The sequence below is a fragment of the Anarrhichthys ocellatus genome, unplaced genomic scaffold (assembly GCF_004355925.1).
Source record: "Anarrhichthys ocellatus isolate YVR2014 unplaced genomic scaffold, GSC_Weel_1.0 scaffold28, whole genome shotgun sequence".
NCBI lineage: Eukaryota > Metazoa > Chordata > Actinopteri > Perciformes > Anarhichadidae > Anarrhichthys > Anarrhichthys ocellatus.
The window spans coordinates 1,325,793-1,339,798 of record NW_022280058.1 but is presented as its reverse complement, the minus strand read 5'-3'; the positions used below and the strand labels follow the sequence as shown (position 1 = coordinate 1,339,798).

At 40.6% G+C, this 14,006-nt stretch overlaps 1 protein-coding gene across 1 annotated transcript in view; it reads left to right on the top strand.

The window, feature by feature from the left end:
• The window catches only part of myo15ab (myosin XVAb), a 44,351-nt gene that overhangs the window by 9,346 nt on the left and 20,999 nt on the right, over positions 1–14,006 (top strand). The window contains exons 11-32 of the mRNA XM_031862979.1: positions 714–788; positions 1,032–1,122; positions 1,232–1,237; positions 1,333–1,436; positions 2,027–2,090; positions 2,442–2,555; positions 4,106–4,267; positions 4,438–4,551; positions 4,642–4,700; positions 5,013–5,136; positions 5,250–5,345; positions 7,044–7,175; positions 7,692–7,817; positions 8,187–8,264; positions 8,666–8,805; positions 10,390–10,435; positions 10,546–10,670; positions 11,701–11,818; positions 11,931–12,106; positions 12,927–13,011; positions 13,123–13,155; positions 13,289–13,370. Coding sequence (XP_031718839.1) covers positions 714–788; positions 1,032–1,122; positions 1,232–1,237; positions 1,333–1,436; positions 2,027–2,090; positions 2,442–2,555; positions 4,106–4,267; positions 4,438–4,551; positions 4,642–4,700; positions 5,013–5,136; positions 5,250–5,345; positions 7,044–7,175; positions 7,692–7,817; positions 8,187–8,264; positions 8,666–8,805; positions 10,390–10,435; positions 10,546–10,670; positions 11,701–11,818; positions 11,931–12,106; positions 12,927–13,011; positions 13,123–13,155; positions 13,289–13,370 — 2,150 coding nt within the window. The remainder of the gene's footprint in view (positions 1–713; positions 789–1,031; positions 1,123–1,231; positions 1,238–1,332; positions 1,437–2,026; positions 2,091–2,441; positions 2,556–4,105; positions 4,268–4,437; positions 4,552–4,641; positions 4,701–5,012; positions 5,137–5,249; positions 5,346–7,043; positions 7,176–7,691; positions 7,818–8,186; positions 8,265–8,665; positions 8,806–10,389; positions 10,436–10,545; positions 10,671–11,700; positions 11,819–11,930; positions 12,107–12,926; positions 13,012–13,122; positions 13,156–13,288; positions 13,371–14,006) is intronic.

The window sequence follows — 14,006 nt, the reverse complement described above, 5'->3', positions numbered from 1 at the left end:
TGTGTGTGTGTGTGTGTGTGTGTGTGTGTGTGTGTGTGTGTGTGTGTTAGACCTGGGAAATTAGCATATGTTTTCAGTCTGATTAGTCTGTCTATGTGTTGTTTAGACCTTAATATGTGTTTGCACATTTCTATAAAATCTGAAATTAGGCCACTGGCCATAGAATACGGGATTTATATTTGTTTCTGAGAAAGTATTTTTTAGAAGATTTCAACATTCCAATTAGACTTATTTTAATATTTTCACTTTTTTTTCAGTTGAATGATAATATACCACATCTACCCATGATTGCCTATCACTATGTGTATTTTAAAACATATCTAGGTCCAACATTTTCTCTTTAATTAACACATTTAGCTCTCAGATGGCCTTTCTTGTTTCGAACAAGATACACCAACAAAACTCTCCTTTCACTGTGACCTTTGGGTCTGTGAGTCCCTGTGTGTGATTCTACGGTTGTACTACATCTGTCTACATGTGTCTTAAGCTGTGCTCTGAGATGCAATATGACGGTAAATAGAGGTGTAAATGCCAGCACTCTCAGGTGTTACCAAGAGGCTCATCTTACACTGCTGTTGGTTGGTTGCCAGGGGAGAGTTTGGTTATAGATTTCACTACCACTTCACATCTCACACACAAACACAGTCACGCACATACAACCAATGAGAATACAAATGTGTTTTTTCATTAAAAAATGTTTTGTTGTGTTGCAGTCATCTTTTTGCCATTGCTAGTCTCTCATATACCACCATGATGGATGCCAAAAAGGACCAGTGTATTGTGATCAGGTATGAAAAGCTGTTTTTGTATTTTGAATTTGCACTTCATTTCAACCAGCAACACTTGTATAAAACATTAAAACTTGAAGCTGTCTTATAAACAGTGAAATACGATATACTCAGGTTGAATTGTTTTGACAACGCACATTGTCTGACTAGTTTTATTACTGTGTTCACAGTGTGTAAAATCCTCTTTATGCGTAATGAAGAAAAAGTGTGAGAGACTCATGTTAACAGTTTTTGCTATTACAGCGGTGAAAGTGGGTCAGGAAAGACTGAAGCTACTAAACTGATCCTGCGATACTTGACAGCCATACATCACAAATGCAACGTCACACAACAGGTAGATATACACAGTATCAGGACATGCATGCTAACAAGTACACTCCATAGTGTGGTCATTTAAGCTAACACTGTTATCCTATCTTATCCATCTGTCCTTCTCCCATCAGATAGAGGTAAAGTATCCCTCTGCTTGTTTTTGCTCTAATGACAACCACCAACCCTTATGAAGGTATCAATGGTAACATGTCTGTCTGTGGTGATTGGTCAGATCCTTGAGGCCACGCCCCTTTTGGAGTCTTTTGGGAATGCCAAAACAGTGCGCAATGACAACTCTTCACGCTTTGGCAAATACACGCAGATCTACATGGAGGAGTGAGTACTTATACCTTTTACCAACGTGATCATGAGAAGAATAAATGTCAGCGACTGTTTCAAGATTTAAGAAAAGTAGAGAATCTAGATAATATAGAAACAAGTAATTTGATCATATATAGAAATACACATTAAAATCAAATCCAGCGTGGTCATCGTTAGTACAGCAGGCAGCATCAGATTTTCACCTTTTTTAATTGCACAAAACAAGAATACAATTACAATTAGTTACTGTATGTCATGGCTCAGAATTAAACAATATTTACATTAATATCTGATCTGACATTTGTCTACAACAAGAGTGCAGATTAGCTGTAGCTTCTCCGGGATAAACACGAGTGCTTGTAAAGCTAAAAAGCAGCTTGTTAGTTTGAATCTGAATAGTCGTCTGGTCACACATGTCTCACACACACACACACACAGTGGGCTTAGTGGAGACCATGCTAACATGTTGCAGTGACACAGTTAGAGGAGTAGTTGATCTTCTGCTGGACCAGAAAAGATCCGAGGACATTACACATGCATGACCTGTTACTGTGTGTGTGTGTGTGTGTGTGTGTGTGTGTGTGTGTATGTGTGTCATTTACAAGAGGTGTAATCAGCGGTGCCATAACGTCTCAGTACCTGTTGGAGAAGTCTCGCATCGTCTTTCAGGTGAAAAACACAGACATGGACTCAAACACACACACACTTGGCAGGTCACCTGGAGTCTTCTTACCAATGAGTCATTGTGAGAATGAGGAGATTGTAGAGGAAGACAGGAAGAGAGGTGTCAAACATGTTCCCCTCCATCTTTACACAGCCCAGTCTGTTCATCAGTCATCCATCCATTTGTCTTTTCTTCAGCGTTGTTTCCAATTCAGTAAATCTACCACCACAAATATAAATTCGGGAGCTTTTGTCAGTGTGTATGCAAACAAATCCACATGATAGTTGATTTACGTATGCTGTGTGTCTGTGTGTGTGTGTGTGTGTGTGTTTGTGCTTGTGTGTTTTCATCCACAGGCCAAATCGGAGAGGAACTATCACATCTTCTATGAGATGTTGGCAGGTCTTCCTCCTCATGAAAAGCGCTCACTGTATCTGCAGGAAGCTGAGACTTACTACTATCTGAATCAGGTGCAAAAAATGAAACACACACACACACACATACACAGATATAGGGAGTGGTCATTGTAATCAATTTCACAGTCACATTAACAAATGAGATGTCAATTTTCTGAAAATGTCATATTTATTTTACAAATTGATTAATGGCACAAGCATAAAACTCATTGCGGTACCCAAATACAGAGTAAAGAACCTTTGCAGTCTAGAGTTTTTGTATCTGAGATATTTTGAGTAATGAATGTAATTTGCTGATTTCTAATATTTTGACCCCTCAAACAAAGCAACGTCTTCTTGTGACCCCTTCATCATGTTGCATGTGTCTATGAGTTGTGAGTAGTTTAACCATAGAGGGATTTTACCTTCTCAGATTGTTTCGTTTGAGTAATTTTCTGAGGCCCGATGATCTTAAGCTATCCAACATTTCACAAATGAGGGAATAATGTAAAATAGTGAGAAGAATAGATGTAACATTGTGGCATGTCTCCAGTAATGATTCCCTCAGAGTGAATTGTTATAACTTTGGTGAGCTTCTTGCAGTAAAATTAAAAAATAGGATTTTTCCAATACTTTGGTTTTTGACCAAATACAGTACATTCCTAAAAAGCCTCAGCTGTATTTTGTGTTAAATTATAGTTAGCAAATGTGCTAACACGCTAATCTATGAAGTTGAACATGCTAAACATCTGCACATTATAACCATTCACAATAGGCCTTATCTGTATATCGGAAGAAGAGTGAATTTGTGCGTAAATGAACGTTCCAAATCTTTTTGTATTGTCATTTCCGCATCACCTTATATTATCTTGAATAGGTAAACCAGACATTTTGAAGAGGTATACTTTTAATAAATCACAACTTTGTTTTATGCATGTTATTGAAAACACACACGTTAAATACTTTATAATTGAGACCAAATAAATGCCTTATGCAGGGTAAACATCTCGTTCTTTTTGATTCCTCTTATCAGTAAAACAAACAGAATGAACGCTAGCCTTTCATATTAGAATGAATGCTATGCGTAGGATACAGTTATCAGAACGATAAGAACATTCAGGCTCCCTCGTGTGTCTCAAAGGTCCCTGTTCCTGCACAACTTGCTGCCGTCATTGAGCCGGTTTCCTCTCTTGGATTGCTTTGTACCACTTCATGAGATGTGATGAAACACAATGCAACACGTTGCTCATGCCAAAAGATCCTTGACTAATCACGCCGTTATTGGTGGTGGTTACTACCAGCACATGTGGCTCTTTTTTTTTTTTTAAACAGTAGTAGTGTAACATTTCACTGCGGCCTCTGCGGCTGAAAGTGTGGTCAGAATCGTGCGCTAATTGCACCAATTACCACAGCCAGCCGTGATGTCGCAGTGTACTAACACTCCCTGGATAATACTTCTACATCGCTGCATCAAGGTGAGAAGTTGAATCCCCAGAGGTCTGCAAAAACAAGACTTTCAGCTGCTGATAAGTATTCTCCTTAATTAGAGCAGTGATTAAACAGGCTGAGGATGTCGTTGTTGATAACAGTGTGTCCGTGTGTGTGATGTGTGTGCATGAGTGCAGGGAGGAGATTGTACCATAGAGGGAAAGGATGACGGGGAGGACTTCAGGCGTCTGCTGAGTGCCATGGACATCCTGTGTTTTACCCCAGAGGAGCAAACTAGCATCTACAGACTGCTGTCCTCTGTCCTTCATCTGGGGAACGTCTACTTCCAGCCACACCAGGTCACTCTGCCACACACACACACACACACACACACACACACACACACCCACACACACACACAGGCTTTAACTGCATTTAATTTCACAGCTGAATGATAATGATGATGTTGATAGATGACGGTGATAATGATTGTCTATGCCTCCGTACTTGTGGGTGTGCGTCCCTGCAGGCTGAGGGTCAGGAGGTTGCGTCGGTGGTGAGCGCGCAGGAGATCAGGGTGGTCGCTGAGCTGCTGCAGGTCTCACCTGAGGGCCTGCAGAAGTCTGTCACCTTCAAACTGACAGTGAGCAGAACACTAGACTGTAGATTTAGGCAATTATATTATAACAATTAGAGAGGTGTTGTCAGATAACAGATGTGTTTGGTCCCTCAGGATACAATAAGGGAGAAGATCTTCACTCCGCTCACAGTGGAGAGTGCTGTGGATGCCAGGTGAGTGAGTCTGAATATAGTATCTGTTAAATTAAACACAACCTACTTCTGCATGGAGTGACCTGAAAAAAAAGCGTATCTGACAGTCTTGTTTGAGGCTTTTTAATGTCCTCATTTAAACAAAACAAAAAAACATACCAGGAGACTACTGAGAGGGAATGAGGCGCCTTTGATATTCTCTTCCAATCTGTGGTAGAGGCATGCGAGGACAAAGGACGTCAGGGCTGGGGGAGAGATTTTTCAGATGTCCTCTGTTTCCATAGGAACCGGGTTTTCTGTTTCCATAGAAACCTTATTGTGTGTTTTTCATAGAGATGCCGTTGCCAAGATCCTCTACTCGCTGCTGTTTAGTTGGCTGACAGAGCGCATCAATGGACGGGTCTACCCTCGCAACGAAGCCCTCTCCGTCTCCATATTGGACATCTATGGATTCGAGGTCAAGCTGAAAAATGATCTCGCTCTATAATGTCACAGCGCTGATGCGTCTGAGCTGACCCATGTTGACTCAACTCCCCCGCTCCCCCATTGTCTCCTCTCTTTACCCTCCAGGAGCTACAGGTGAACAGTTTTGAGCAGCTGTGCATCAACTACGCCAATGAAACTTTGCAGTTCTTCTTTAACAGGGTCGTCTTCCAGGAGGAGCAGGTCAGGGAAACTACAAGTCCATATTTCCATACTATTCGTATTCTCCCAGTGAGGATGGATTTGCAAATTTGCTTGTCAAAAGACATCTAGTTTAAAACCAGTCTGAATGTGGTTGAAAAGTATGAAAGAAAAGTTTAAAAGACAGCTCGCTATAATCATGAGATAGGTCCTAGCTGCACATTGCAATATAAGTATTCAGTGTGTTCACATACAGTTTAGTAATTGAGTTACAGTCCGCCTTCTACAGTAACCTGATTTCTTAAACTCTATGTTTACAAGAACGCAAGAGGCAAGGGAAGAGAGAAACCTGATTTCACAGGATAGATGTCTCCTGGGGAAAGACATCTCTTGGCCATGTATTCACGTTATCATTTTTTAAAAGGAAAGATAGTTAAAAGTAGCGACGCATCATTGCATTCAAAACCAATTTTATTGAAACTATGAGAAAAGTAGCCTGCAGTGGCGTCAGGTAGTTACGAGGGGCCCAGTGCACTTTAGTTACTGGTAATAAAGCGCGCGCACACACACACACACACACACACACACACACACACACCATCGTCTCAACTCGTCATAGGATCAAATAGAGACTTGACATTGGACAACATCATATCATACATATAACTCAGCATATATATCTGCATATGACAAAAATACCAAAGAAAATAAGGCCTTGTCCACACGTACACAGGTGTTTTTGTAAAAGTCGTTTTTTCATGCATTTTGGGCTTTTGTCCGCACCCAATTGGCATTTTAGGTCACTGAAAACAGAGCTTGTGTAAAACTTCGGTCGGGGTGAATATTTTCAGAAATTCCACTTGTAGCATCAGAGTGTGCACCGTTATTTCCTTTGAGAGGCGTCGTCAAAGATGAGGCACAGATACATCTATTAATGGCGGACGTGGTCAAATAACCCCTGTATGCCTGTATGAACAGGATTTTATTTTGAGAAAGAAGAATAAACATATTATTTTTATAAAATGGAAAACCATGATGTGGATGGGTTTGCCTTTTTGAGGGCAAAATGACACCACTTGTGTGTTGATGTAAGATCGTATTTGAACAAAAGGGAATACCAATCTGAATCACTCGCTATAACCCGGTCTCTGCCTGATGAATTGTTAGTGGGCCTGTCCACTCTATGTGCTCCCCAAGGGATATATATCAGTGTATTATAAGGTGTTTTAAATAATATTGGGAATAGGGAAGAAATCTGATTATGTGCAGTTGCTAAAGTTCATGTAAATCTGATTTCTAACTTTCTTTAGTAGCTTTGTTTGCTGTGTCCCTATACAGTAAACTTTCTGATTATGATGCTGTTGAAACAACAGTTAAAAACTTCTCAATCAAATGTAGCATTGTTTTAAACAAAATGTCGATATCTTTTGGTCTGCAAAACACCAAATGAATGCTTACTCGGTTAATAAATATACACCTAAAGCCATAAATCTAGATCTGAACCTGACATCGCTTTTGTTTTTAGTAAAAAAACTGTTCATGAAGAGTGAAAATATCATTGTATAAACAGCCTTGTTTGTAACGTGACTCATTTCAGAAAAGCTCTCATAAACCCACAAGGTCATTAACTCTCACAAACTATAGTGGACACAGCAATACTTCAGCTGAAGAGAAAAGAGAAAACAGTTAGAAGAGTTTGATACTCGCCAAACCTGATGAACTCTTGTGCTGTGTGTGTAGGAGGAGTACATGCGGGAGCAGATCAAGTGGCAGCAGCAGCCCTTCAGCCACAACCAGGCCTGTCTCGACCTCATCGCTGCTAAGCCTCATGGGATACTGCGCATACTGGACGACCAGTGCGCTTTCCCTCAGGTACATCCACACTTGTCGAAACTAAACTCATTTCCAAAGTTATTGGAAATCATTTCTACTAAAAAATGAAGTTAGATTAGATTTCAAGAAACTTTTTTTAGACCTTACATTATTTCGGTGTACTGTGAAAAAGAGCTGACAATAACATGATTGAAATATTCCATACCTCGGTTTTGAAAAGAAATTGAGTAAAAAAAGAAAACATCTCACTTTAGATTTCTCATAAACCAGGAGTCTGAGTCTATCGTAGCCAGTTCAGATCAATAAAAAAAACGATCCCACATGCTCGTCTAATTGCCTACCTGCCGTTATCATTATTCCCGGGGCTCGTAATGTGAGAAACTGACTCTTGAGATAAACTTATTATGAAACGTCTCTGACGCTCGGAGTGAAATATGAACACGCTGCTATACACGAGTAACAATCTGCTGAACACACACAGGCGGCATGTGTTCGTGCTGTAGACATTTAGTATCCGTGGCTCAACAACCGCTAACCGTCTACAATCATTGCTAGGCAACAGACCACACCTTCCTTCAGAAGTGCCACTATCACCATGGAAACAACCCGCTGTATGCAAGGCCAAAGATGCCACTGCCAGAGTTCACCCTGAAACACTTTGCTGGGAAAGTCACGTACCAGGTACGCTTCTTTATTTATGTCCTTCTTTCGTCATCTAATTGTCTTTCTTTTTTCAAAAACTGTTTGAAAATCTTTTACTTTTTTCTCAGTTGTTTTACCAAAGAATACTAAAAACAAACATCATGAACCAAGTAGCATATATATTTACTCTACTGTCGGTTAGTTTGTTTGTGTTATTGTGTGACTTTGGTTCTTTAAAAAGTAAGTTCGGATTTACCGAAGTCAAAGGAGTCTCGTGGCTTTTTATTCTCCACCTCGGCTTTATGTGCACAGGGCTGTTGAATGTTTGTTTGTCTGTTGTTGAATCGGACATCACGAGGTCCTGGTGTGAATTTGGTTCTCACATTTTACTATTGATCTGTGGTGCAGGTGCACAAATTCTTGGATAAGAACTTCGACATGGTTCGCCAGGATGTTTTAGACCTCTTCATCCAGAGCAAGAACAGAGTGAGATATTCAAACGCACTTTTGTCTTTATTCCACAAGTCATCTTTAATTACATCTTTAATATCATGATTGTTACTCATCATCCTGTGTTGTGGTGGTCCGGCACAATATTCTTTTTACTTTTCTGTTAAGAAATATCCAACAACCTCTTTAGTAATTATTGTTTTGTGTTGGGAATACATTTTTAGTTTACATTAAGTTGAACTAGTGCTAAATACTTTTGTCATCTCCTGTTTGAAACTCATTTCATATTCAAACATAGCTACTACAAATTCTATCTATTACATGACATGTTTCTCAGGATTGACTGTTCACGCTTTGGTTTACCTCTTTGTCTTCTGCATTGTGTGTGTGTGTGTGTGTGTGTGTGTGTGTGTGTGTGTGTCTGTGTGTGTTTACAGATGGTATCCAGCCTCTTTTTAAAGCATTCAGAGTCTGCGTCTAACGTGCGGCGCAGCAGCGCGGCTCGCCGTCATCAGGCCAACACGGTCAGCGCAAAGTTCCAGAGCAGCCTGCAGGAGCTTCTGGAGAAGATGGAAAGGTTTGAGTAAAACATTAAACCTTTAGGACAAACCTCTGACACACCTTCATAACATCAGTGGAAAAAAGTGTAATGTGTTCGAAAGCGCTCCCTATTTGCCACTGATTAGTGCTATAGTTGCCTTCCTTCGTCTCATTTGCGTGTCCAAATTTTAAGTGTGAAATGTATCTGGTGCCATCACACATTCCCACATTAACTGTACGCTTTGCTCCTAAGAAGGCAGAGGGACATTGCATGCAGTGGCGTTGGCAGGATTCTGTTTCATAGTACGCACAAGAACCGCCCGCTTATTGGCTGCGTCTCGGTTCCCTCGAGCTTAAATACGCACTCCTCATAGCATGCAAGAGAGAGAGACATTGATTCATGTTTTTTTGTGTTACAAATACAACGTATTTCTAAGACCAGCCAACATGCCTGGAAAACAAAACCAACCAAGCTAAATAGTAGGCTACTATATAGTGAGAAGCCTTTAGGCCCTGGAGCTACCGTGTTTTGAAAGCCCTTCCCTCCCTTCACAATATGCCACGGCAACTTTAATTCAGCACCCCCCGTCGTTGGACAGCGACAAATACTGAACGGAGTGTCCTCTTAATCAGTAATATGAAACTCATCATCATAAGACAAAATGTAAAACTGTACCTACAGTCTGAAGCTTCATTCATTTGAATAGATTTTCTATTTTTATTTGGATATTTTTTAGCACGTTGGCTAATGTTCAAAGATTTGACATTATAAACATTTAAGCATACAATCATTTATATATATATATATATATATATATATATATATATATATATAGGCACACACACACATCAATAACATCAGTGTTATTCTAAATCTAAATAAACATTCGACATGCCTATTCATTGTGTTGTTAATTCTAAAAGTCAAACTTTCATTTCCAAAATTAACAATGTTTTTATCTAACGTAATATGCCGTTTAACCTTACAAAACAAAATTCCACTGCTGGGGCCTCAGCCTCGGAAAGCGTGCGCAAGGTGACTAGCCAACTGTCGGCGTTAAGCCCAAAAGCAACGGATTCTCTCATTATGCAGCATCATAAAAACAGTTCGGCGGAAACAACGAAATGCGTACAGGATTACAGCTGCGGGTGCCACTGATTGCACCTGTCAGACACTGCGAGGTACTACAGGATGTAGAGAGTGTGTATGATGTGGGAAGTAGTGAAAGAGAGAGTGACACATACTGGATTAAGGCCTTGTGCCTAAATAGACAATGAGTCCTGAAAAATGTAGACTGAAGTGATTAGAGATCAGTTCTGGCGTCGTATAAGCCTCAGTGTGTGTCAGTGTTTGTAGGAGCCATCTATCTCGGGAAGATGAATCTTATTTGCCTGATTTGAGCTTAGTCACGTCTCTTATAGATGAAAAAAAAACGAGGCCTCGGGGGATCTGTTAATATGTAGCTTCAACTGTAAAACCATGCCATGCTCCACCGATTTCCCTACTTAGTTGCTTTTCCTCTCAGTTGGAAAAGTTGGAAAGCGCTGGACTATTGTATGAAGCCTTTATCAAATCATACATTCATTTATCCATCCGTTCGTTCTCATCTATCTGTGACAGGTGTAACCCTTATTTTGTGCGATGCATCAAGCCAAACCATCATAAGGTATATTTGCAAGTTGGATGGTGTGTGCAGGTTTGCAGTGTTTTGCATTTTGATTGATCTGTAACATGCAGCTCATGTGTATTTATGTGTATGTGTATGTACGTGCGTAGGAGCCAGGAGGGTTTGACATGGAGCTGGTCAACACTCAGCTGCATTACTCTGGCATCATGGAGACCATCCTCATCAGGAAAGAGGGTTATCCAATCAGAATGCACTTTCACCGCTTCCTGACAAGGTTGGTTACTTACCAATCTTTACATTGAGGAGAAATGTGCACTCTAATTGAACCATGTGAGCTTAAATACAGTACAGACTGTCTCAGCCTCTTGTTCAGCTTCCTTTCCTAAAAAGAATATTTTCTGCTCCTCCTATCACTCACGACTTTGTCAAATAATTGACACGATTGCTTGAATTATTGCCTTTTTTCTGGTGTGGGTGAAATTCACACACCAATTTCTTCTTGCTGAAGAGCCATCTGGCACCTGCCAGCTCCTGCAGTAGGAGAGCAATTGATCTCATAGCACCTCTGACATCTGGCTGCAGTTTGAGAGTCCAGCATTCACAGTCAATTAGTTTCACACCAAAACTACAAATACCTAAAGGGCAACTTACGTTTTGTGCCCAATTGACTAATGTGGACCACAATTTTTGTAATTTGTGCAGTATTGAGCGAGAACGCTGCTGACGGCAGCCATTATTAGGGCTGCAATGTAATCATCATTCCTCATTGGCAATGTACGTCCACTAAAAGTACTTGTTTTTTCCACTGACAAGCTTGGATTGTTATTATAAGTGTCTGACAACAATAGAGAGAGAACTCCACAGAGAAATAAAACTTTCTTTATCTTTTGCTTGATCCAATCTGTTTGTTGTTGTGTGTCGCGCTCGGAGAAGTCTCAGAAATCAGCTAAATATGCAGACTTTAGATTGAAAATCTTTTGGTTAACACGAAGCTACGCTTTCTGTACTCAAACTCTGACAACATCAGCACTCCTCTCTTCAACAATCACACGTTATTGCCATTCCGATAACAAGTCACATGACACATTAATAAACAGACCACATCAAGCGAAAGTTAAAGAAAAACGTATTATTTCTCTGTAGGGTTCTTTCTATAACGTTGTCAGACACTTACAATAACAATCTGTGCTCGTACATTGACAGTGATGAGTTACAGTCAGTTACAGTAAAACACATTCTCAGTCACAATTACTCCAGAATTCCGATTGGATTGTCATTTTAAATGTATGTGTGGGAACGCACAGGTACAAAGCCCTGCTCTGCCTGAAGGATCCTCCACCTGCAGACGGAGAAAACTGTGTCATCATGCTCCACAAGCTCGGTCCGGTCAAGAACGGCTCATATCAGCTGGGAGTCAGTAAGGTGAGCTCTCTCCGTAACATACACATGTGCAACATGAGGTCAAATGAATCATACATAAGAAATAAATACTGTGATGCTGAGATTTGAGTTTGTTTGTGTGTGTGTGTGTTAGATGTTCTTGAAAGAGGAGCTGTATCAGTTGTTGGAGGGGAAGCGCGACCGCTTGCTGAACATCGCCGCCATGACACTGCAGAGATACACCCGAGCATGTTTTGTCCAAAAGAATTTTTCCAAGATGCGGCGGTGTATGATCAGGTTTGAAACTCGCTGCAGAGGCTACCTGGCCAGGTAATGTTCCCCTGAAGTCAACTTACATTTAAAAATAAATGGATGCCCCCTCATAGCGTACATACAGGCTGCACAGAGTGGTGAGCTGCTCCACTAAAGCAGGATATTTATTATCAGGTTGTTTTATTTTATTATCATTGCACACTTACAAACTGGAAATTATTCTGTTTTACCCATTAAATGTAGAAAATAGAGAAGAAAAAACTATTTTTAAATCATCCTTAGTTCCAGAGCGCATGCTGAAAGCCACAAGTATCATCAGTCTCTTCCTGCAAGTTGACCCTTTAAAGCTTAAGCTTTCTTTAATAGGCAGCGCCCTGTCGTGCTTCAGTCTGGGGTTTCAGTCTTCAGCTTGGCAATTTAGACTTTAGTGTTTGGTTTCAGAGAGCCAAATGGGTCAAAGCTTATCACAGACAACCTGCTTATTTTTGTCCTTCGGCTGAGCAGACAGGGTTAGAGGATTCAGGGTGTGATCGTCCATCCAAGGTGATAGATTTCTCACTCACTGCCAGTCTGACAATTTCTTTGAATGGGTAAAAATGCACTTAATCGCTTAAAGAGGACACTAAAATTGCAATAAACGCAAGGTCAGACATTTAAAGTCTGTAATGATGCTTCAGAGATCGCTTGTCACGCTTTGATGAATTACACATCATGCATTTAAACTATAACTAACTCTATAAGTGCCACTAAAACAAAGTTGCTTCACAAATTGTGCCGTCTGTTCTAATTGAAGTGATTGACGTTATAGTAGAAGACGTCTTTATCTGGCTCTGTATGAATAATTCATCTTCCGTTGTTAACGCTTTTTCCTGAACAGAAAAAAGTTTGCTCTGAGGAGGAAGTACCTCATCAGGCTCCGCTCCGTCGTGCTGCTCATCGTCAACCGCCAGCGTTACATGAGGGTATGCACACTGCGTCTGTGTCAATTGCAGTATTTGTGTTTGGAAAATGAAGTTAAAAAAAATTAAAAATGAACAAATGTGTGAAGTGTGATGCTGTTGTCTTTCTGTCAGACAGTGGTGGAGCCTGCAAGGAAGGCAGAGGAGGTGAGTGAGGGGGTGAAATGAGGTGAACGTGTCCGAGATGGAGCAGACGCACACTTTGAGAGAGAGATGAAGACGTAGCATCAGTGTATAATATACAGTATATGTTGAATGTGTGTGTTTGCAATGTGTGTAGGATCGCATCAACAGAGAGGTGGTGAATGTGACAACGCTGCTTATCCCTGCTGAGCTGGCAGTTCTGCTGCAGGCGGCCTCAGGTGCATACACACTCACACACACACACACACACACACACACACACACACACACACACACATTAGTTTCATGCATGTCTGCATGCATAATGTATGCGCTTATGCATGCAGCATAGGCGTGCTGTTTTATGTCAGCCTTTCCACCGTGCGTGACCCAAAGTGTCCTCTTGCAGTGTTGTGCAGTACACAGCATTTTCAATGCCGGGTACTTTACCAAGGAAGGAGTAAACCTCCTGGAGCTCTCTAGAAAACCTGAGTGTACTTACATGTCCTGTAAGCAACAGCCTTGACAACGACACATTGATTGATTGACCCGTATACAGACAAATCGGTGTTGAATTCAGCATTGTTTATGTTTTTATATTGTGTAAAGTAATAAGTCGGATAGAAGATGATAAATATCTATGTAAGCGCTGATAATAAGTATAATATTATGACTTTTATTTATATACTGTATATGTATACGAATACATACGAAAGTGTCATGAATTTAGCTAGAGATTTATTCCACCTTTCTTGCAGTTGGGTTAAATAATATTTAACTCCATCTTTCTGTGGTGACATACGGCCTGCTGTGTGTGTGTGTGTGTGCGTGTGTGTGTGTGTGTGTGTGTGTGTGTGTGTGTGCAGGTGGTGAAG